The sequence below is a fragment of the Calypte anna genome, chromosome 9 (genome assembly GCF_003957555.1).
Source record: "Calypte anna isolate BGI_N300 chromosome 9, bCalAnn1_v1.p, whole genome shotgun sequence".
NCBI classification, from domain to species: Eukaryota; Metazoa; Chordata; class Aves; order Apodiformes; family Trochilidae; genus Calypte; species Calypte anna.
This window is the reverse complement of record NC_044255.1, coordinates 24,815,574-24,838,111: the sequence shown is the minus strand read 5'-3', so window position 1 is coordinate 24,838,111 and position 22,538 is coordinate 24,815,574. Positions and strand designations below refer to the sequence as shown.

At 44.6% G+C, this 22,538-nt stretch overlaps 1 protein-coding gene across 2 annotated transcripts in view; it reads left to right on the top strand.

The window, feature by feature from the left end:
* The window catches only part of ARHGEF26 (Rho guanine nucleotide exchange factor 26), a 36,665-nt gene that overhangs the window by 1,700 nt on the left and 12,427 nt on the right, over positions 1-22,538 (top strand). Inside the window, exons 3-8 of one of the 2 annotated variants that reach the window (XM_030456567.1) lie at positions 914-950; positions 2,816-2,961; positions 7,076-7,132; positions 10,590-10,750; positions 20,768-20,920; positions 21,335-21,464. In XM_030456567.1, the coding sequence (XP_030312427.1) occupies positions 914-950; positions 2,816-2,961; positions 7,076-7,132; positions 10,590-10,750; positions 20,768-20,920; positions 21,335-21,464 (684 nt within the window). Of the gene's footprint in view, positions 1-910; positions 951-2,815; positions 2,962-7,075; positions 7,133-10,589; positions 10,751-20,767; positions 20,921-21,334; positions 21,465-22,538 lie in introns of both variants that reach the window. The other variant, XM_030456565.1, reaches the window with a different exon arrangement.

Genomic DNA, 22,538 nt, shown 5'->3' with positions numbered 1-22,538 from the left:
CTTTTAATTCTTGATTGTAATCCATTAGTATTAGATTTATACTGAAAGTTAGCATATTAAAGTTAAGTTAGAAAGAACGACTGAAAGTATTTTACTCGAACATAACATTGTTTTCCTGTGTTTATTTTCAAATATAACTTGTTACTTTTCAAAACCTATATTGGTGGATTTCTGCAGTGTTTGGAATTGTGTGATAAGGTACTGCAGGCTAAGGGCTAATGCTGTTGCTATAATTTATTATTTATGACAATTTTCAGCAATTTAAAAATTACAGAAATGCTGTAAGTGGTGGAATAATAATCGATCAAATAGTGATCTGCTGAATAAGTAGGGGGTTGTTTTGTTTGTGTCCCAGCAGTAGACTTTACCAGCAAGTTATGTTTAAAATAGGACATGACATTTTCCTGTCTTTACCCACAAAACTGCTTTTTGCTGGTAGCATTTTTTTAAACAGATTTCTTAGACCATACAACTCATTGCACCCAAACAGCTGTTTTATTTCAAAGGTTTGTTTTGGTCTCAAAAACGTTAGTTTACAAAACACTTAATGTGGTTGTTCTTTGGGGAGTGTGTGGAAGGAGCCAGCCCCTCAGTCCTGGACCTTCCCTCCTCACAGAGGAGCCCAGTGACAGTGGGATGAGTCACAGACCTGAGGCTGGTGAAAGATAGGATGTCAAGCACTTGAGACAAATATCTATAACAGTGTATGAGAGAGGGAAAACTTCTTGGAGCTTGTCATTTGCTGCCAAGGCAGAATTTTTTTCATGAGTAGTTGTCTAACATCAGAAGTTTATAGACTGGGGCCTGTTAATTGGTGCCTGAGTAACAAATAACACAGTTCTTGTTACCATTGGTTATTTTGCATTCTTGTTTTAATGTGTGTGTATCTCTTTCCTGCTGCATTTTCCAGAAGAAAGTGCTGAAAGGACCAGGGACCTTTGATGGGGAAGGTAAGCCCTTTTCTGTCCAGAGCTGGCTGTGTGCTCAAGCTACTCAGTCACAAGAGAAATGAGCTGTAGGATCATTTGGCACAGTTCTTTTGTATGTAGCCATAGACTAGAGAGCTTATTTTGTAGTGAACTGTCTAAAATATGGAACCATAATTGTGGTACTAGTGTTAAAGTATGGAGTGGCAGGCTGAAAATGGGTATTTGTTTAAGGGCTTCTTTTCAGCTTCAGCTGCTGTCCCTCCTCATAGATCAACTGATTGCTGTGTCTGTCTCAGCTGTAACAATGCTGTGGAATTGCACAGATGAGTTTGTGCCTCCAGCTGGCAGAGCTCCTTTGGCTGTTCCCTGGGATTTCTCCCAGGTGAAAGTTGTAGCTTTTGATTAGTTTATGGGTTTGTGATCATCACTTGCTGCAGACACCTGGATTTTCCTTCTCTGAATTTATGGTTCATGCAGCTGGGCTGAATTCCCTGACTTTGTAATGCTTTGCTTGTCTTTCTACCTGGGCTTCAAGTTTAAGTGTCAGAGGAACACTGTCCATGTATCTACTCTTTTGTGCTACTCATTAATTCTGGGCTATGCCAAGTTTTCTGCTTTTCTCAGTATTTCAACAAGAAGAAAATAGTTCCCTGGCTGCTAGTCCATGGAAGTTCTGTTACAATAACTGCTACTCTCTTGGCTTTTCCCTGGTTAATGCCTCCTTAAGGCCATCTCAGCTGCTGTGTTGCCTTCCTTTTCCTCTTGTTTCTCTTTTCAAAACTTTCCATGTTGTTCTGTTGGCATCTGTCTGACTCTTACTTTCATCCTTTCTCACCCAATCTCCTACTGATGTTTTCTAGGTTCTCTTCCAGTGGCTCCCTTCTATCTTGGGACTGATCCCAACTCATAATTCAGTTACTGTACACAATTCCCTGCCTTAAAAGTGTACAGAACTCTACAGTCAGCTTCCAGAGAACATGCAGAGAAGGGCAGAGCCTGTGCAGCACTCAGCCAGGGCTGTGTGGTCTGAGCAGGTGGAGCAGTTCCACCCAGAGTTACAGCTGTGCATGGAGCAACCAGACCTTCTGCTGCTTTCTCCTCTCACTTGCAGGATAAAAACTGTTATTGCTCAAAGCCTGGCTCATCTCTAAAGTACTTTGCTTTCTTAACAGCCTTGTCTGTCTGTGGGTTATTCTGGTCTTGGATTTCTCTATCCTTTTCTGTCTGCTTCTGAAAAGGGTGTGTGGTCCAGGAGGTTGGGAAATGGAAAGTGTGTGCTGCACACCTGCCTCCCTTTGCCATCCACGTTACTGAGCTGGCACTGGCACCACTGAAATGGCATGAAATGTGTTTTGTCCTGCAGCTCATAGGTCTTGTGCTTATTCAGACAAGCTTTGAAGTTCCTATTTGGAATAGTTCTGACATCAAATTTCTGAAATCTGGATCATTTCCTTCTCTTAGTGAAGTGTGAAGATGGTATTTAAAGCTGACAAAATGATAGATTTATAATGGTCCCTTAGATTAAAATAGCCAGACCTTCAGAGCAGTGGCTCTGCTCTCCTGCCATGCTTGTTCCCTTCTAAAATTGCTGGCTAATTAGGAAACATTGTTCAGCAGGAACAAGGAATAAAAATTGTTTTCTGTTTTTCTTGACAAAGGACACATCTGTTCTTTAATTCAGTCAGTGTGGATCTTCTTGGTGGTGGTACAGTGATCCATTGTTACTGTACTGCCCCATTGTCCATCCTCAGTCAGATACAATCTTTGTCTCCTGGAGTTTGCCAACAGCACACTGACATTTTGGTTTCTTACACTGGTTAACTGTTACTTACAACTTCTGTGAAAGCAGCTGAGCAAACTTTCTAGCAATTGTTGTTGTTTTACAGAAAATGCTGTACTGTATCAGAACTATAAAGAAAAAGCTCTGGACATTGATTCTGATGAAGAGTCTGAGCCCCAGGAGCAGAAGCTGGATGAAAAGGTGGTTTTTCACTATAAGCCCCTGAGATCCACGTGGAGTCAGCTCTCTGTTGTGAGTATTTGGGCATCCTGCCCCCAGGCAGTGAGCATCTCAGAATGCAGGGAAACAAATCTTGCTTGTTGCTTTCTTTTGTCATCTTTTTTTCCCCTTTCAAAATACAAGGTGTCTCTTATTGGTTTGTTTTCTATCAACAAGTCTGCAACTATTCAGATGTTACTGATGTGGATGGGTACTGCTGGTGCAGGTCCTTGGGAGAGTTCTGGTTTGTGCTTGTGATTGTGCCTGGCTGTTCTGAATTCAGGTACTGACAGCCTGAAAAGAGAGGTTTAAATCCTAATCCATGAACACTTAGTGAAATATGTGCTTTGTAGTTCCTTTCAGTAAACTGCAGACTGCAGTGGTGTGCACACAGCCTTAAATAGAATTTAGTCCTGTTCTTTTTCTTTTTTTTTTTTTTTCTGAACTTTGTTTTCATTTCATAAGAACAATGTGGAAGTCGTGATCAATTACTGCTCTTTGTATTACATATACAGCCATGCAATTGAGACAGTTCATGTTAGGATCCTGTATTTGGCAGACACAACTTCACCAATTCTTTAAAAAAATTTGTGAGTTCACCAAAAGGGTGAATTTTACTAAAGATTCACTTAGTTACAAACAGGTTTCTGCTGAATTGTTCTAAATTGCTGCAAGCCTACTCTGAGCTGATTTAACTGCATGTGTTTAATGGAACCCATTTTTAACCCCAGCTTTTCACCTGGTGGTGTTCTGTCCTTAGCACAGCCTGTGGGTCATGTGAAGTGACTTTTTTGAGGAGCATCATTAAACAAAGTAGAAATCAGCTGTTGTAATCAGCTAGTATCCCTGCTAATGAGCTGGCCAATTAATGGTACTAGTGGATATTTTTACAGCCTTCCCTGGCATGCATTTTGAGACTGAAGACACTGCAAATATTGTGTATCTGTGGGTAGTTATAAATTCTATAATTTCTGTGGCTCCTGGAGGGATATGCCTAAAATGAAGGGTTTGAGGGGTTTTGCTCTGTGTAACTTGTAGAATGTTGTAGAACCTGATCTGTGTCTGTGGCATAGGAGAGGATTATTACATGAGATAATCACCTAGAATATTAGACAGTTGGACCATTTGCTGTGTGTATCCCATATGAATTAATTCTCCAGCCTCAGCAAGATCTTCTAAGGCTCCTGATTGCTCAGCAGAGCTCTCTTACCTTCATGACCTTTTGCAGCCTGAGGTATTGAAATATGAATCTCTGATTCAGTGTTTATAAGGGAAGCAAGACAATGGTTTTGAACATCTGATTTAAATTTGCTTTCAACAAATCAAGTACTTGAAATGTAGTTAATTTGCTTAATGTTTCAAAAAAGTTTATGATGAAGTTAAAGGCTTTTGTTTGTATTTTCTCTGCCTTCTAGGCAGACTTAGCAGTTAAATGCTCAACAGCTGAGGTATTTTGGAAGGAATGCTACTCAGTAATAATAATTTGCAAAACACTGATTTGTCCTGAGACCAAAATAGTATCAAGATCATCTCTGGATAGCCTCATTCCTGTGCCATGCTTACAGTTACATAAACCAACTTGTTCTTTACAATTTCTAGCTCAGTAGAGCTAGAAATAATCTTTACTTGATTTATAAGGTTGGAAGAGGTATTGGAAGAGCTAGAGCACTGGAGACAAACCCTGGGAATCTGACTCTTGCAGTGCCTGTGTTTATGACTCTGTCCAAATTACATGTTGTCAATATGGATTAAAATATGAGTGTGGAATTGTGCCAGGAAGTCAGCTGGAAAGTGTCAAAGAATTTGGTTTCAGCATAGGTTGGGGAAGAAGGAGAATAATACATTGATGGGATTTGTTAGCTGTGACTGCCAGGAAATGGAGGGGAAGGAGAGCAGAATGGAGCCACTCTTTCTGCAGGATGTTCCTGTGACAGCTGATGCAGTGCTGTGTGTGTGAAAGGGGCAGGGACACCTTCAAATGCTAATTAAAAGGGGGTTCTGTCCTCCTGCAGTGTAGGCACACACGTGAAACTGTGTTTGAGCTTTTTGGAGAGACTCTGTAAAGACTCTGACATCAATAGAGTGCTACTTAACTCTAGTAGCTCCTTTCAGCTTCCATCTTGACCCCTCTTCCTCTGTAAGATCCCTGCTACAGACCCAGCTAGCAGCAGGTAAGATGAGTGGGTAAGGAGCTGGCCTGCCTTCTCTTCCTGTTCCTTCCAACCTTCATCTATAAAAATTTAACTTAGAGAGAATAACCAGTATCTTCAGAACATATCCCATAAGTATATTTCAGTATTCTTAAAGAATTTCTGTTGGACCACAGTCACTGATACAACTTGTGTGCTGTTGGTATGCCTGACAATGAATACTATTATCATAGAGCTCTAGAATTGACAGGGTTGGAAGGGACCTTAAAGATCATATGGGGCCAACCCCCCTGCCATGGGCAGGGACACCTCCCACCAGATCATGGTGTCTGCAGAGAATCCCTGCATGGGTTGTGTGGGGAAAGAGTTTTTGAAATCACCTTGTCCAACCCCCCTTGCTCAAGCAGGAACAGAGCACCTTGTCCAGGACTGTGTCCAGTCAGGGTTTTAGTATCTCCATGGGTGGAGACCTCACCACCTCCCTGGGCAACCTGTTACAGAGTTTGACTGGTGGACTTTGAACTTGAGTATCTGTTTTTCCAGGTCCTTACTGTCCAGCCTGGAAAATATGATGTCATTGCTACTGTCTGTGCTGCTGTGATGCTTGTAAATGTTCTTGAGATCTAGTTCTTGAAACAGATGTTCTGTAGCATGGGTAGTGCTGATAATTAGTGAAATGTTTAATACTAACTGGGTGTTTCAGCATCAAGTCCTCCAGTTCATGCCCAGCAGGTTCCTTGTACTTACACAGCTCTGCAGGAAGATTTTTTGCATGTTCTCTCAGCTGTGGTTTCTCTAAGCTGAAACTGTTCCCAAGCTGTGGTCAGCTTGTGTTCCATGGCTGTGATCATCTCTTACTCTGGTTTGGGACAAGTGCAGCTGTGATTCTTCTCATTAATCTAAGCTGCTGCTGCAGGTTGCTTTACTGAGCACACTGTCACCTTTCCATGGCTGCCTCTTCTCTCTGGCACCAAACAAGAACCAGTTTCCCTGCCCTTCAGGACTGATCTCTGTACCACCTCTCATTTCTCTCCTGGCATCAAAAGCCTTATGCTCAGTTTGGTTTATGTTGTAGCCACCTACTATATTTCTCAAATATTTCTGGTGAATCCCCCTCCTCCTTGTTTTGGCAGAAGTTCTTGCATGTAACCTGCTGTTCTTTCATCCTCTCCTCTTCTCCATGGCTCAATCAGTTATAACTGAGTTGCTGGAAAGCAGCAGCCCAGAGTGACATGACACAGCTTGGTAGCTGTAGTGTGGGGCCTTTCCCATTCTGTCTGGTTATGTTAAGTTCTTATTATTAAGTTATCATGAAGTTCTTGTTTGCTTAGTGTCACAAATGTGATTCTGGGGCTGTTTCAGCTCATTGTGGCCACATCAGAAATAGGAATTGAATTTTCTTTCCCAGAGGAGGACAGAAGTAGTCTCCATGTTTGGCCCTGTTGGAAGTGTTGCTGCTGATTGCAGGTGTGAGGCTGAGCCATTTGCTCAGGTCTGGGTGTACTTTGTCTGTACACACCCAGACAGGACAAAATGCTGACCCTGAAGCACAGCTCCTGTTCCTGAGCATGGCTGCAGCAGTGCCTGCATCGGCCCCACTGCCAGTTTGCAGGAGTTGTGTTGGGAGAACTGGGGCTGCTTTGGCTGTGGGGTGCTTGGGACATGCACAGAAATACAGGAGTATTTACTCAGGGCTTTGACAGGCCTGTTTAGGCTAAAGCTGGACTTCCTCTAGAATAAATTTTTTGGCCAATTAAAGCCAAACACTTTTAGGTGTTTTAACAAATGAAGACACTTAAGATTTCTAAGACCAACTCAGAAAGCAAACTCTGTGAGGTACATGTGTCAGTCAAGAAATCTAATTTGAAAGGAGCAGATGATTTTCCTGCTTCTGTGTGTATAAAATGTTTTGATAATTGTGTTTTCTTGTTGGTTTTTTTTCTGTTCCGTTTTTCTACAAAAGATGTTTAAAAATTTGTCTTTTTTTTTTTCCTTAGGTGAAGAAGAATGGATTGTCAGAAGCAATCAGCCAGGAAGAAAGGAAAAGACAGGAGGTACTCTTTGAAGTAACACATTCTTTTTTGTTGATAGTTTAGGGATGCACCACATGCCTGATTTAATACTTTGTTGATAAGGAGACAAGTTCATCCCACTGCTTCCTGTCCTCCAGTGCAGTGTCATCTCTCCCCAGGAGAATAAATAAACAAACCCTGCCTGCTGCTGATGGTCAGAGGGCCCTGGCACAGCTCTGCTGCCAGCACTCTGCAGGGCTGGCTGGGGGAGTGGTTCCTGGTGAGCTCCCTGCAGTGGGGTGCAGAGATGTGGCTGGGTGGGCACTGCTGTGCTGGGGAGGTGTGAAATTCACCTGCCCCTCAGTGAGGGTAGGAGGCAGTGCATTTGTACAGGAACAAAGAGCAGGGTTTTGTAGTGCCCCTGAGCTGTAAGTGGTGCTGGAACAATGGTGAGGTGTGAGCACCGTGTGGCTGGAGTCAGGGGCTGACTGGAGGAGCTGCATGCCTGCTGGCAGCAGGGCAGGCAGCAGCAGCAATTATGATGTCCTTATCTTTTCTCTCTGTGTCTTTTTACCCTTTGCTCTTTTTGTGTTCTTTATCCACTTTCCTCTTTGCTCCTTTTGTCTGCTTTATCTGCTTTCCCCTCCTTCCTTACTTGCAGGGGTATATCAAATGAATGAGAGGTGTTGAAAGGAATAGCCTGACCTAGCCAGCTGTATACCTGCAGTGCTTGAGGTATGTCCTTCAGGAGGGAACAAAACAAGTTTTTGAATAGAAAGACTGTAGCCTGACCTGCCATGGAACCTTGTTCCAGTAGCTTTAGTTTGCTTCAGGACATACCTCAGTGATTGGAGCTGGGTGAGACCTGACTGGGCTTTTCTTTAAGTTCACACATGTGTATAGCAAGCCTCAAATATCAGTTTAGCTGCATGACCTGCATTGTGTTCATACATGAAATACAGAAACATCTTTTATTGTGTACATGAGATTCAGACAATAGCTTCTTAGGTATTTTTTTAAATAATGCTACGTATCTTTGGCTGTCTTTTTGTTTTTGAAGAGGTTGTGCAGCACTTCAGGCCACATGTTCTGCTTTTCTTTCTCCTCCTGCCTGCAAGCTTTAAGACAAGGAATTTATTTCTGTCCTATCCTTTAGCAGCCTTTAGTCTATGTTTCCTGGAGTCATATTTACATCCCTTCAAAGAGAACAAGTTTTTCAGATGTGTTTTAAATGTAAAGTCTTCAGTGTTACAAAAAATGCTTTTGAACCCGAGGGTTTTTTATTTGAATGTTAAAGGCACATTCTCTGAGGAGGAGCCTAAATAAATATTCTTAAGATTTAGTTGTACTACTGAGACATTCTTTTGCTGTATTTCTTGTAAATTGCCTTTATCCGTTATTCTTTATCTTGTCTTTAAATTGCTTTTTAGATTCTCTTTTAGATTCTCTTTTTAGATAATTTTTGCCACCATGATTTATTCTCTCCACAGAAGAATATGTATTTGCTTTATACCTTGATTAAATGTCAGTGTCACACACTCATACACATCCCATTGTTCAGAACACCAGAGTGAGATGGATCTCTGCATCTTTTGTCTAGAGAAAATGTGTCACAGGGACAGATCAGAACAAAAATAATTTCTGATAGATCTTCTGTTCTTCCAAGCTGGGAACTGTAAGTGTGTCTGTGAGTACAGAGTGCTTTATGCATCTGCTCTCTTCAGTGTTTACTGTCCCTCAGGATTCAGACCCCTCCTGACCCCCCTGGCAGGTGAATGAGCCACAGTGTGGGGTCAGATGTTGTTCAGGGGCAGTGTGAGCCTGGTGATTGCCACCTCTGCCTCTCAATGGGCTGTACCTCCTGTGTGCCAGTCAGGGGTTTTTTGTAATTTTTAATTTTTTGTTCTCAAAATGTGTTTGGGTCATGGTTCTCACTCCCTTCCCAACACACCAGAAGCAAAGCAGCTTTCTTTGTCTCCTTTATTTTTGTCTGTGCTATCTTCCTGTAACCAAAATGGAAGAAGTGCACGAGGGCCCTCAGTAAAACCATAACCAAAACCCCTCTAAAACATTAATGATAAGAGAGCTTGGATACTTTTCTGTGGTGAAGAACATCTGAACCCAATTAGCCATGGAGCTCTACAGGTAAATCCTTCTTTTGTGAGCACAGCTGGGAGCAGTGCTCTGAGACTGAGGACTGAAAACATAACTGCTGGGCAAAGGCCAGAATGTCCTCTTGAGGAGCTTTCTGTGCCTTGTTAGCCAGGCAATAAGCAGCTTTGTCACCACTTTGTCTGATGGATGTGTGTGTTCCTTAGATTCCTCAGGCTGGCAGAGCTGGCAGGCAGGCAACTGAACATTACTTAAGCATCACCTTTGCACATCTTCATGCACAGCAGCATTTGCTCTTGGGAATAAGATACAGGGTTTTGTAGCTGTTACCTGGCTGCTGCTCTCTTCCTTAACAGATCCCTTCAGCTTTTTAAGTAGGTAATGAGACTACTGACAGGTACATTAGGTTTCCTTCAGGGCTCTGTAGGTTTTCTGTGGAGGTGATAAATATTTGTTGTGTTTTGTTCTAAAAACCCCCCAAGGTTGTTATTTCATTGTTAAAATCTTACAGTCATCTTAAAATCTAGGATAGGTTTCTACGAAGGGGATGAACATTTCCAGTGGAACAAATATTTGGATTTCCAAGTCCCAAGAGACCATTGAGAGTTTGCTTTGTGTGTCAGCCAGCTGGTGGAAGTTACAGTGGCTACTCCTTAAGTGCAAGGGTGATAAAACAGAGAAGTTGTTTGTGGGAGGGAAGGGAATGTACTGAGATCTGGCTGTCTGCTGTCTGCTCACTAATCACCACAGGGACAGTGGCTGCCACCCCCTCTGTCTGCTCTGCCTCCAAGCTTCTCTCCCTGCTCCTCCTGGGCCTGCTCCTAACTTGGAGTTTTAAAGTTACCAAGGTACCACTGCTGAGATGGGACCAAAACCTGCATTTTTCAAAGGGTTTTGCTTTTCTGCAGCTGCTTGGGTAAGCAGAGCTCTTACTGAAGAACACTTCAAATAACTTAGCAGCTTCTGTTTAAAAAAAAAACATCAACATGAAAGCAAATGCTGACTGCTCAACAGCAGCAGGACTGATAGGAAGATTGCAACTGGAGCACAGAAGCAGACATGGTGGTTTTTAATTAAAAACCAAAACAAATCTACCTCTCTGACTGGGGAGTGATCACAGCTGATGTACTGGTTTTGTCTTCAAACTGGCTGCAGTTACACTGGAAAGTCTGAATACAGTATTTTTAAAAAGATTGATTTTTAATAGTATTAAATAACTTATTTCTAAGTAAATTATGTAATGGAAATTATTATTTATAGTATCTAGCTTACATCCAGTAACTTTTCTTTGAACCCTTCCTCCCCATTCTCCTTTCTTAAAAAACCCAAGCCCAAAGAACAAATCACCAAGCCCAGTCAATAGTAAGTCTTTTTTTTCCCCCTCCAGGCAATATTTGAAGTGATATCTTCTGAGCATTCCTATTTGCTGAGCTTGGAGATTCTGATCCGGATGTTTAAAAATTCCAGGGAGCTGAGCCTCACCATGACCAAAACAGAGAGCCACCACCTTTTCTCCAATATCAACGACGTCTACGAAGCAAGCAAAAAGTAAGTGATCAGTTTCTGCATTAAAAAACTACAACCCAAATATGTGTGCTTGCTTTTGTGGTTCAAATTGGAATCGTGAGTAACCATTTTGGAGTGGCAGCCACTCCTTCCCAAGCTGGCTTGAAGGTGGAAAATGCGGATAACAGTGGGCATGCACGTGGGTTTGACAGTCACTGTGTTTGAGTTCAGATCTGACAGAACAGGCATGGTGTCAGTTTCTCTGGAAAGTGGTAGGGCAGGAAAGAACATTATGTGTTTTAGGAGGAATTGGCAACCTTCAAATCTAGGCATTCCTAAGCCTGGCTGTTTATACAGTGAGCAGTCATACCTACAGTCTGTCCAATTAAGCTTCATCTGCCCTTATTAAGCCATTAAGGATGGAGCAGGAGTTCATGCTTGCCCTTTAGGTCTGCCTCCTGCCAGGGTTCCCTGGCTCAGCTGAATCCCTGCTTCCTGTTGCTGTGTGGTGTGTGAGCAGCACCAGGGCCTCACCTGGCTGCACAGGGAGGAGCTGGGGCTTTTTTGCCCTTTTGTAAGGGCTTTCAGCACGGAGGCAGTGACAAGGGAAATGGACACTCTGCAAATAGTGCTAAGGAAATGTTGGCAGGTCTGAGGTGATGCAAATGCTGACCAATCTATTTCATGGTTGCTGAGGATTGGTGGCAGCATTATTTAATGCAGGACATACATATGTGCACTCACAGGGTAATTCAGGGTTATGGATACTTCAAACTCTTTAAAAAAATTGCTTAATAGGGGTTTGCTTTGTTGCAATTTGTTATCCTAGCCTGGTTAATTGCAGTATCAGCTGGTGGATTTCTGTGGGCAACATGACTTAAAAATAAAAATGTCCTTCTTTTCTTACACCTTATTTCCAGTTGGAAATCAGGCAGTGTCTAAGGGATGCTTGTGGCCTGGTGAAGTATTGATTGATCTGAACTAAGGGATGCTTGTGGCCCAGTTAAGTATTGATTGATCTGAACTGTGGCACAGTGCAGCTTTAAATGTAGCTGTGTGTCTGTGGGACAGAGAAACACTGTCTTGGTCTCAAAAGCAGGGCAAGTGGCTAGATGAGGAATCTGCCAGGCTAAGAGTGTTTCTGGAGTCAATCATTCCCACCTTTCAGATTGTTCCTTTTCTGTTGTCCCATTGTAGAAGTTGTGATATTCTGAATTCTTTAGCACTAAAGCTTCATTTGCTGTTGTGGAACTCCTCACATACCACGTTCCCAGGCACTGCAGTGTCCTTTCTTGGCCCCTGTTTCTCTGCAGCCCCACAAAGTCTGTGGTATTTTACATCTGTTGTGCAGCAGTTTGGTTTTATGTCTTCTGAGGTTTGTGCAGTAATGAGGTTTTATTCCATGGAGCATCCATCTGAGAGTTTAACCTCTTGTGTCAAGTGCAAACCTACTTTCAGAGCTGTGTAATGGGTGTACAGTTGGAATTACTCAGGATGCTGTCATTCCTCCATCCTCCTCTCTCCTTTTCCTCCTCTCCCTTGGAGCTGGGGACTTGTGCTGGGTGTTTGCTGCACCCCAGCCAGCTCAGGCATGTGAGAGGTTCAGGAGTGTTGCCAGGGGCTGCAGGTTGGAAAACTCCTTTGAAGGTCAAGGAATGATCCTTTGTAAAGGCTTGACCTTACCTGACCTGTGGACTGAAACCTGGGCTGTCATGAGCCCATTTTTTGCCTGACAGATGCTGGTGTCCCAGGCCCAGCATTCACGGGGAGTCATTGCCATCTTTTGGGTTGGTTAACAGGAACCCAAGGTTTCATTACCTGGCGGCCTCTGCCTCTCCTCTGGATTGTTTCTGAGGCACAGCTGCCCATGTTAGTACAGCTGTGTGAGTAGGTGTGTGCTTGGTTCTTTCCTGTGGTTCTTTCTGTGATGAAAAACCCTTCCAAATAAGTAAATGCACTTTCAAATTTGTCACTTAAATGTGTAAAGCAGAGATGGGGGTGGGGAGAGCTGTATTTTTAAGGGAAATCTTTACAACCCTCTTGATTAATAGTCTTCAAAGGAAGTGGGAGGGGAAAAGAAGGAAAGAATGGAAAAATACCACACTAGCCTAAAATTATAATCTTATTCTTTCTTGTCTGGAAAATCTAATGGTTTATGAACTTGTTGGTTTTTTTTTTTTTTTATAACTTGGAGTAAAACCAGAATTTGTAACTCCTTTTGAAACTTAAATGAAAACATATTTTGTTTCTGAATTATGCAATACTGTTAAACTATAACAAAACTTTGAGAGGCTTTGTGTAAATAATGAAAGTGATTTTAAACCAAAGCCTCTTTCTCAGTATCTCCAAGCTATCACCTCCCATTTCCAGGGTCTGTCAGAGTAGCAAAATACATTCATTTGTTATAAAATTAGAGTGAAGTTGAGCATCTGTCCCATTCTGTATTTTAAGCAGCCTTTACTTAACAATCCAGACCGAGGGTCTGAGTGCAGTTATCGGTGGCTTTGGTTGCTCAGACAAGTTTGGTGAGCTAAGGAATGTGAGCTGATAAAAATATTATCTTTCGCCAGAATTGCTGTAAGTTTGTATCTGGGAGCTCCGACTTGGAACAGGCTGAGTGGCAGCTCTCCAGCACAGGAGATAAACTGCTCCTGCCTGGCCAGGCCGGGTGGGGAACAAAGCTGCCTTTGTTAGGACAGAATGCGGGGCTGCAGTGGCTGACACACAGGAGAGCCCCTCGGAGTCCTGCTGGGGATGGGAAGGACTGTCCTGGTGTGTGGCCGTGTCAGTAACCTGGGCACACAGCTCCTGCTGGGGCTCAGCTCATCCCCGAGGGAGGCTCAGCTCATCCCCGGGGGGGGGGGCTCAGCTCATCCTCGGGGGGGGGGGGCTCAGCACATCCCGGGGGGGGGCTCAGCACATCCCCGGGGGGGCTCAGCTCATCCCCGGGGGGGGCTCAGCTCATCCCCGGGGGGGGGCTCAGCTCATCCCTGGGGCTCAGCAAAGAGGAGCTCCAGGGGAACATGGGTCTGGCTGGGCCAATCACCAGACCTACAGGAGAAAGGAAAACTTCAGCCTTTTCTAGACCAGCAGAAGGCAGGAAGCTTTGGGAATACAAGATTAGCACAAAAAGATATGAGCAAAAAGTATCTTGGCAGATTCTGTTATTGAACTCTGTGTTCTGATTGTGGTAGAGAAGCCCATGTGGGTTTGTGAGGTCTCAGGATCTTTATTTTGTACGTGTAAATACAGATTAGGAAACAGGCAAGATTTCTCATAGCACTTTTTTGTAAATCAGTTTAATATTTCACCTCTTCAGAGCCTCCTTTATGCAATGCAGCTTCATCCTGTTCCATTAAACACCAGTCCTAGTGCTCACTCCGAAGTGTGTGTATTGAGTCAGTTAACCAGGCAGGGAACTGGGGAAAGGCTCTGAGCCAGGATGCTGTGGAGGGGCTGCAGGGGAGGGATGGGGCTCACTCCTGAGGCAGGGAGCAGGGAAGTGTTTGTCAGGCCCTGAGCCCCTCTGCAGGACTGGCAGCTCAGGGACAGGACACTGCGCCCCTTCCCAGGTTGGGGTGCCCTTCTGGGGTGCTGGGTGTCCCAGGCTCTGATCAGGAGCCCTCCCGGGATGCTGGGTGTCCCAGGCTCTGCTCAGGAGCCCTCCTGGGGGTGCTGGGTGTCCCAGGCTCTGCTCAGGAGCCCTCCTGGGGGTGCTGGGTGTCCCAGGCTCTGCTCAGGAGCCCTCCCGGGGTGCTGGGTGTCCCAGGCTCTGCTCAGGAGCCTTCCTGGGGGTGCTGTGCTGTGAGTGAGTGCTGGGGGGGTTGGCTGAGGCTCTGCAGGAGCCGTGTCTGGCACAGGCAGTGCTGCTGGGGGCATCACAGCCTCAGCTCACTTATTAAATCCAGATGGGACCAGAAGCCAGGGTGAGGTTGTGTTACTTTGATTGTACAGTTACTTTCAAGAAACACCAATATGGACACAAGAGTTACACTGTCTTTATAGGTTTGTTTTTTATTTTCCAGTGCTGGATATATGAAACTTCAATACTGCATAAAATGCCTGTGGGTTCAGCAAATCCCCTGTGTGCCAGGGGTCACAGCAGTGTCAGGTACCCAGGTCTGGGTTCCTCTCTAACGTTCAGCTTCAGGGGGTTGTGCCCGGCAGATCTTGAAATGCTTGTCAGGCTTTTCATAGACACAGTGTAATCCTTTTAAAGTGGTATTAGCTGGTGTGAGCTCTTAAGGAGACCTTGGGATCGTGTTAATTGTTGTGTTTACTTGTTTTGCTAATTAAACCAGACATTGTGTAGCTGGATTTTATTTTAAAAAAAATAAGAAACGAGGGGAACTGATTTGCCAATGTTTTCCAGATCCGTGGAGCTGCCATCTCGTGCTTTTGCTCAGAGCTGACCCTTGAGGGGGCTGTTTCTGAAGGATTAGATAATGAAGTAGTACATTAAATATCTTGTTTGGGTGTTGAGGCTTTTTATTTGCATAGATGTATCCTGCATTTATCAGCTTTTTTTACCACATAATCAGAACCTCAGTGACCCCCGTTTGCCAAGATCAAGAGCAGCAGAGGAGGTGCTCTGGTTGCAGGGAGCACCAAGGCTGAGGTCCCAGTGACCATGCACAGTTTTAGGGCTGCAGTTTTAGTGAGTTTTAATTACAGTTGCTGAAGCTTGAGGATAACAGCAGTGTTTGTCAAATGAAAGGTGATTCAGTTTCTGTTTTAAATTTGCAAAAATTGTATTCTTGAACAGTGACCACTAAAATACTTTTATTGGGTTTGTTTTGTTTTACCTCTCTCCCTAGGGAACTGCAGTATTTTTTCTTGATTGTGCTTGTATGCAAAATGTCACCAGCATGCTGTCCTCTCAGTATTCTTCGTTGTTTTGCTGCCAAAATTATTCTGACAAGTTCGCTGTCTATTTGTTTCTGAAAAAAATCCCCTCTGAAGCCCTGCAGTGCCCATGTGCCCTCTGTGGCACAGCTGGTTGGTACCTCAGAGCCTGCTGTGGACTCACTTCAGGTCCCCTCGGAACTCCTCCTCTTGTCATTAGGTTACTTTTCAAAACTCCAGTTCCTCCAGTCCTTGCTTCAGGACTTCACATCCAGTTTTTCCTTTACTTCTGTCATTCAATACTCTGACAGAATTTGGTTTTCTTCTTTCTCCAGCTGAGGTTCTCAGCCTAGGAATCAATACTTATTAAAAAAAAAATCCTATAGCAGATTTGTGTCTGACCCTTTGGAGCCTCTGGCCCTTCTTCTGTGGCCTGACCTCTGCACACAGAGTTGTTTAGGACAGAACAAAAGTACTGCAGAATTCTAAAGCCTCCCAGCTGTAACCAGCAGTCTGTTTATCCATCCTTTCCTGAGGAGCATCCCTGTCCTCAGCTGGAGCTTGCTGCCTGCACACATCCTCCCAAGCAGTCTGCTTGCTGTTGGGGCTTGCAGGCTTTGTTTTCATTGTAGCTTATGAATCTTTCAGTAATTTTTCAGATTTACTGCTGCTCTAAGAGCCACTAAAAAGGAAAGCTGTACTTACCTGCATATTGTTTTGGTTGTAAGTAGATGGGTATTCAGCAGTTTCTCCAACTTGCATCTCTGCTTTCCTCATGCAGAGACTGATCAGGAGTGAAGAAACCTTCCTCTGGTGAGAGGAACAATTAAAATCTTGGATTTCAGACCTTCCTCAGTAAGTCTGAAACCAGCCTGAGGGCTGCCATTGCCCTTCTTGCAGAAAAGGAGTCTGGAGCTTTGAAAAGGCTCCGAGCTGTTAGCAAGTCTGGAAAGAGCTGTGTTTAGCAAGCCTGTCATAGTGGGAGGATGAATGGATGTTCCCTTGGCTCCCCCCATGCATCACTGGGTCAGTGAGCTTTGTTTAAAGGAGATTTTAAAGCTACAGAATCCTTGTTGGGCCTCAGAGCTCTCATTGCAGATGAGTTGTGTCCTGTTGTTCCATGTTTCTCTGGACAGCTGTGAAGTTGTTTGTACCTGAGCCACCCCCTGCTGCAGGGCGATGGTTCTGCTCCCCTGCTGGGACCCCTGCTGTGGACACAGACTTTTATTTGTACATTTTATAGCAAAATCAGCTTTACATGCAGCAGTATCAACACCTGCAACTTTCTCCCTGCTTGCAAATACCTCAGTAGCTGCTGGTACCAACCCAAGCTGGGGAGTGTGTGTGCAGCCCAGGTTTGCAGAGCCTGAGACAAGGCCCACGTCCTTGTCATGTCCCACCTCCAGTTTGTTGTTGGCCCCATTCTGGTCTTACAGAGCTTCTCAGAATGACCCCTGAATGGACTGTTTGTCACCTGCAACAAGTCCCTTTGCTCAGTGACACAGGAGCAGGGAGGTAACAGCAGATAGGGAGACAGAAACCATTCCTGTGTCCAGGATGGGAAAGGGTTTTAACACAGAAATTCCTGTTGTGGTGTCTTTAATTATCAAGATTTGCATTTCCAGTGGCACGGAGTGTTCCTTGTGGCCTCCTTTGTCAGTGGGTGTTAATGGGTTTGTCAGAGGTGCTGCCAGCACTCAGCCACCATCTCAGGAACCTGTCAGTCCCAGCAGAGGTGTTGGGGCTGCCAGGCTGGTTCCTGGCCCTGCAGTGCTGCCAGGATGCTGCACCAGGCATGTGGCTCCGTGGCAGGGCAGGACCTGGGGCTGGGCCTGCAGAGTTCTGGGGTTATTGCAGAGGGAAGGGAGAGGCTTCAGGTCTCTGCGGGGTGGCTGCTGCCTAACAAAAGGGTTTATGGGCTCTGAGCTTTGTGATGGTACTGACAGATGTGCAGGCACTGCCTGACACTGTTAGGAGGTGGTAACTCCTGTAGCAACCTGATTCCTGTCAAACACCCCTAGGTGCTGTCTCTCACTTTGATCTCATTCTTTTGCTAAAAGCTCCAATTCTAATTTAGCATAAAAATGCCATGAAATAAGGCAGCCACCTTCCCACTTCCAGTATTTTAAATCCTCCCCTCCCCCCAAATGACCTGTGATGCAGATGTTAAGCTCCTGTTCCTGACTGAGAAGATAGAGGTCTGGGGAGGCTAATTAGAAATTTTTATTACTTTTATCTGGAGTTATCTGAAACTGGTAATTGTTATTCCAGTTCCTTATCTGTTAGGAGAAGGAAGCTGAACTGCACTTGCTTCTGCTCCACTGGCTTCTTCCTGTTCCTGGAAACGTGGATGGTAAGGTGTCAGCAGCACCATCACTGTGAAGCTAGGGCTGCATTATAACCTTACAGTAACTGATTCCATAACAATTTGGGTTTTAATTCTAGCTTGGCCTGCCTAGTTAAAAATCACTCTCTTCTGCCTAATTAGAATGTTTCTAATCCAGTGCAATTTAATTTCAGAATATCCAGATTGCAAAATTCAGTGTTTGTAAGACCAGAAATCTCAAGCAGTTAATATCTTCAGCTGGGGGGTGAAGGGAGAGTAAATGTTGAGAAGAAATGTCACCCAAAATGACTGATGTTGGGGCATTTTTTGTGTATTTTTCCATGGCATCTCTTTACACTGGAGTAGTGTAGGTGATGTTCTGCAGTTGTAAAGGAGAAGCTGTTGAGGCCCTTCTGAAGGTGACCTGTGGGGGTGTCTGTGTCATGCAGGTACCACCAGGGGTTCTGTTCACACCACGAATTCACCGAAGCTTTGAGAAAGTGGAGGGTGTCAGTCACTGACTGCAGCTGAGAGGAGAAAACCAGCTGCAGTTTCCTGAGGAGTGTTGGGAGCTGCTCCTGATGGGGATGAGCAGCTTGTTTAGGATCTGCTTGGACATGGGAACACCTTGAACAGAGGCTTCCAAAGTGCCAGGAGGAAACTCCTGTCCTGCAGGACAGACTCTGGTGCTGCGGAGATCTCTGAGGTCTGAGCTCCTCTGCTATAAAAAGAAAGAAACAGGAAATGCAGGAAAATCTCCACACAGCTTCTAGGAGGGGGACTTCTAGATTATTAGAAACTGGACATTTCTTTTAAACAGCAAAAGGGCAAAATGAGGGAAGTGCTGTCTCATGGTGCTGTCTGACTTTCACTTAATTGGATCTAACTTTAACCAGAAAAGTTCTGGACTTGAGAGAACCAAATGCTTTAAGTTAATCCATCTGGTATTAAGCAAACAAGCCAGACACACAGTGCCACTCATTTGGTGTTGGTTAAACTGAATACAATCACTCAATACTGATCTTTGACAGAATCTGTCCTAAAATTTTAAGTAGAAAGGTTTTTATGAGGTGTCTGGTTCATGGGTTGTATACAGGAATTAGCAGGTTGGCTTTTAAGAAGAAGAACCTTTGATTCAGACTTTGATGCAGAGGTGATGCAGAGGGTATCTTGGGGGGATGGGATGTGGGGATGTGGCTTCTCTCTGCCCCTCTTTTCCCTCTTTAATCTGCTATCCAAGATTTTTATCGTTCCTCACAATGCTTGTAGCTGATGATGTCACTGATGGAGCACCAGATAAGTTCTAAAAGTGGAAGTTTGAGCCCAGCATGGTCAAACACCTTGTAAGGGTGCCAGAACATACAGCAGGAAGAGAGGTTTTTATTTCCTAATTTCCTGAGCAAAGTAAATTGGCAGCAGGCTGAGAAGTTCTCTCAGCTACAAACAAGTCTGAGCAGAGGAGAGATTAATTCCTGTCTGCAGTTCCTGGTGGTCAGTGGTTGAAATCTGTGTGAACTGGGGAGGTTTTTTCTTCTTTTCCCTCCTTGGCCCCAGTGATGCTGACAAACATCAGCCAGTTCAGGTCACAACTTCAGAAACCAAAGCCAACCCAACAATAAACTTCAAACCCAAAATACCCACTGCCCCCCCACTCCCATGGTTCTGAGTGTGGGATTGACTGGGAGGGAATCTGGCAACCACTCCATTCAGGCAGCTTCTTCAAGTACACCTGAAAAAGTCTTACTTGTAGTTACCCCCTGTCAGTAACCACCTCTGTGATAAACTGCTGTTCATCCTGTTCTCCTCTTACAAAACAAACTGGAGAGCAGTGGTGGCACATGCAGAAATGAAACACTGCAACGTGTCAGGTTCTGAAGAGCCAGTGTCAGTGGTGAGAACACGTAATGGTCACAGTAAAATAAAGTATGTTGCAAAGTGTTTTGATGTGATGTCAGAGCATGTCTTCCAAGCACTGCCTGATTTCTGATGTGCTGCTTGGGAATTTTCTCACCAGCTGCTTTACTCCAGGGAGCTGAGGATTCATCCACTGAGTGCCCTGGTGGGAAGGCTCAGGTAGGATGAGTGAGGGCTGTGCAGCAGCTCCTGGCTTCCCAAGGCTTCCCTGCTGGGGAAGTCTGGATAACTGCAGTCTCCTGCAGGAGCTGAGCTGTGGGAGCTCTTCCACCCCAACTGTAAGATACTTCTGACAAGCACTGCAGAAGAAAGGCTTTTGTTTTCAGGTACAGTGAGAAATGCAAAAAGGGAGTGGAAAGAGGGACTGGTGGATGCAGCAGGGCACAGAGAGCAGGGAAGGTGTCAGAACAAGCAGAGTGAGGGGGAAAGGCAGCTGGGATTTGGTTCCTGTTCCCAGGCTGTCTGGTGTCAGTGACAGACTGAAGCTGTGGTACAGGAGCACCTTGTCCAGCTCAGCCACTACAGGGCTGTGGAGCTTTTGTTCCTTGGCCATTCACACATACCAGGAATGTTCAGAAAAATAAAGTTATTGTACTGCCTTTATTACAAATGGAAATGTGTTAATGATGTGCTGGAAGCTGTTTCTTTCTTTTTCAACCCTGTTACTGGAAATTCTGGTCTAACCAGCTCAGCAATGCAGTTTCAGTTTTGGCAGCCCGAGAATGGGAAGCAGCTTTGCCAGCACTGCTTGTGCTGAGCTCTGCCAGGTGACACCACTGCCCTTGGACTTGGCCTGAGAAGATTTCCCTGGCTGCTCTGCCAAAGGAGATGAGCTCACCCTTTCTCACACCAGTCAGGTTGCTGTTGGGTTACAGAAGTCATGGGTTGCATCAGGTGAAATGTAAAACGTTGTGAAAGTCTGGTTGTTTTGTTTGTTTGTTTTTAAATCAGTAATCTATTTTCTTTTTTCACAGGTTCTTTAAAGAACTTGAAGCAAGACATCAGAACAACATCTTTATTGATGATATCAGTGACATAGTTGAAGTGCATGCTTCTTCAACCTTTGACCCCTACGTCAAATACTGCACCAATGAAGTCTATCAGCAGAGAACACTGCAGAAATTACTGTAAGAACTTCAGACTCTGATGGCAGAGTCACCCCCTTTGTAGAGTGAGTCCCAGGCTGTGATGTTTGGTTCAGAACCTGTGACCTCCAGCTGAGCCTGTACTGACATGCTCAGCTCCCCTTACTGCCCGTGTCTTTGAAGTCATTGGGAGTGAGAATCTGCTGCCTGCTCTGGCCCTGCCTGTGGCCCTGTGTCACCTCCCCTGGGCACTGGTGACAGTGACAAAGCCATTTGGTGTGTGTGCTGTGTCAGGGAGCTGCACTCCTGTTCCTGGCTGGGGAGCCTGAGGTCTGAGCAGCAGCACTGTCCCACCTGTGTCAGTGCAGCTGGAGGCTGAGCTGACTCCTTCAAATGATGATTTATCTCAGCTCTCCCAGCTCTGTGGTACAACACCCCGTTTCATTCTCCCCCCAGAGCCACAAACCCAGCATTTAAAGAGGTGCTGTCACGGATCGAGTCCCACGGAGACTGCCGGAATTTACCCATGATCTCCTTCCTCATCCTGCCCATGCAGAGAGTGACCCGCCTGCCCCTGCTGATGGATGTGAGAACACTGCTTCCTCTGGGTTTATGGGCTTTTTCTCTTCTTTCCTATCAAATGCCTCATTCATTCCAGTCTCTTTGTATCTTACAGCAAGTACAGGGTCTGTTGTACAGACAGACCTGTACTTATGGATCTACTGATTATGAAATGCTGCAGCATTTGTTTGCTTATTGTGTACTGGTACCTCCTGCTCCTCATTCCCTGAGAGAAGGTTAAATAGTCAGATTAATAGAAAAATTGTACAGCAAAGAGCCAAAGTGCTTCTCAAACCAGGGTGCAACATTGCAAGGAAGTTGTATGTAGTGTCAGAATGACAATTACAGAGTTTAAGGAACAAGACTTTCTATCATAGAGGCCAGGTCAGGGTCCTTTTGCAGTAAATCCTTACTCTGGGGAAGAGGGTCAGCTCCAGCCTGTCAGTCTGCAGAGTTCACACCAAGATTTGTGCCATTTCAGTTAAGGTGTTAGAACTAAACTTATGAGCTGGGCCACCAGCAGCTGTGCAGATTAAATTCCAGGCTCAGATCCCAGCATCCAGGAACAGGACTGGTAGTTTTGTCCTCCTGTGTATTTGCCATGTGTGCACTGATGAATTTGAGCACCTGAATAGTTAGTTCATTCATGGGCACTGAATTGCCCTCTTTCTAGGTAAAAAGGGAATAATAATCCACTATTACTTTGATGTGTCACTAGGTGTGCCTTCCCCTTCTTAGTTTTCTCTTTGCCTCCTTCCCCAGCTAAAAGAATCTAAACAAGCAAACCAGGCATTTTATTTGCTCGTTTTAGTTTTAGTTTTCCTGGAGATGGATGTGTAAACCTTGTTTTGAGACTCCAATGTGGATTTTTAAGGCATCAGTACCAGAAATAAGGCTCCAGCTACATTCAGAGGGGAGGAAACATAATTAAACCAAAGACTAACTTAATGTACAGTATCCTATGATGGTTTTCTTTCTTAGTCAAAAAAAGAGACTGAACTGGTCTGTCATGGATTCAAAATGCCCATTTCTGACAGGGCTTCACCTTTAGCTCGTAAGAATGAACTCTCTCACTAGATAAAGCTGTCACATGTAAGTC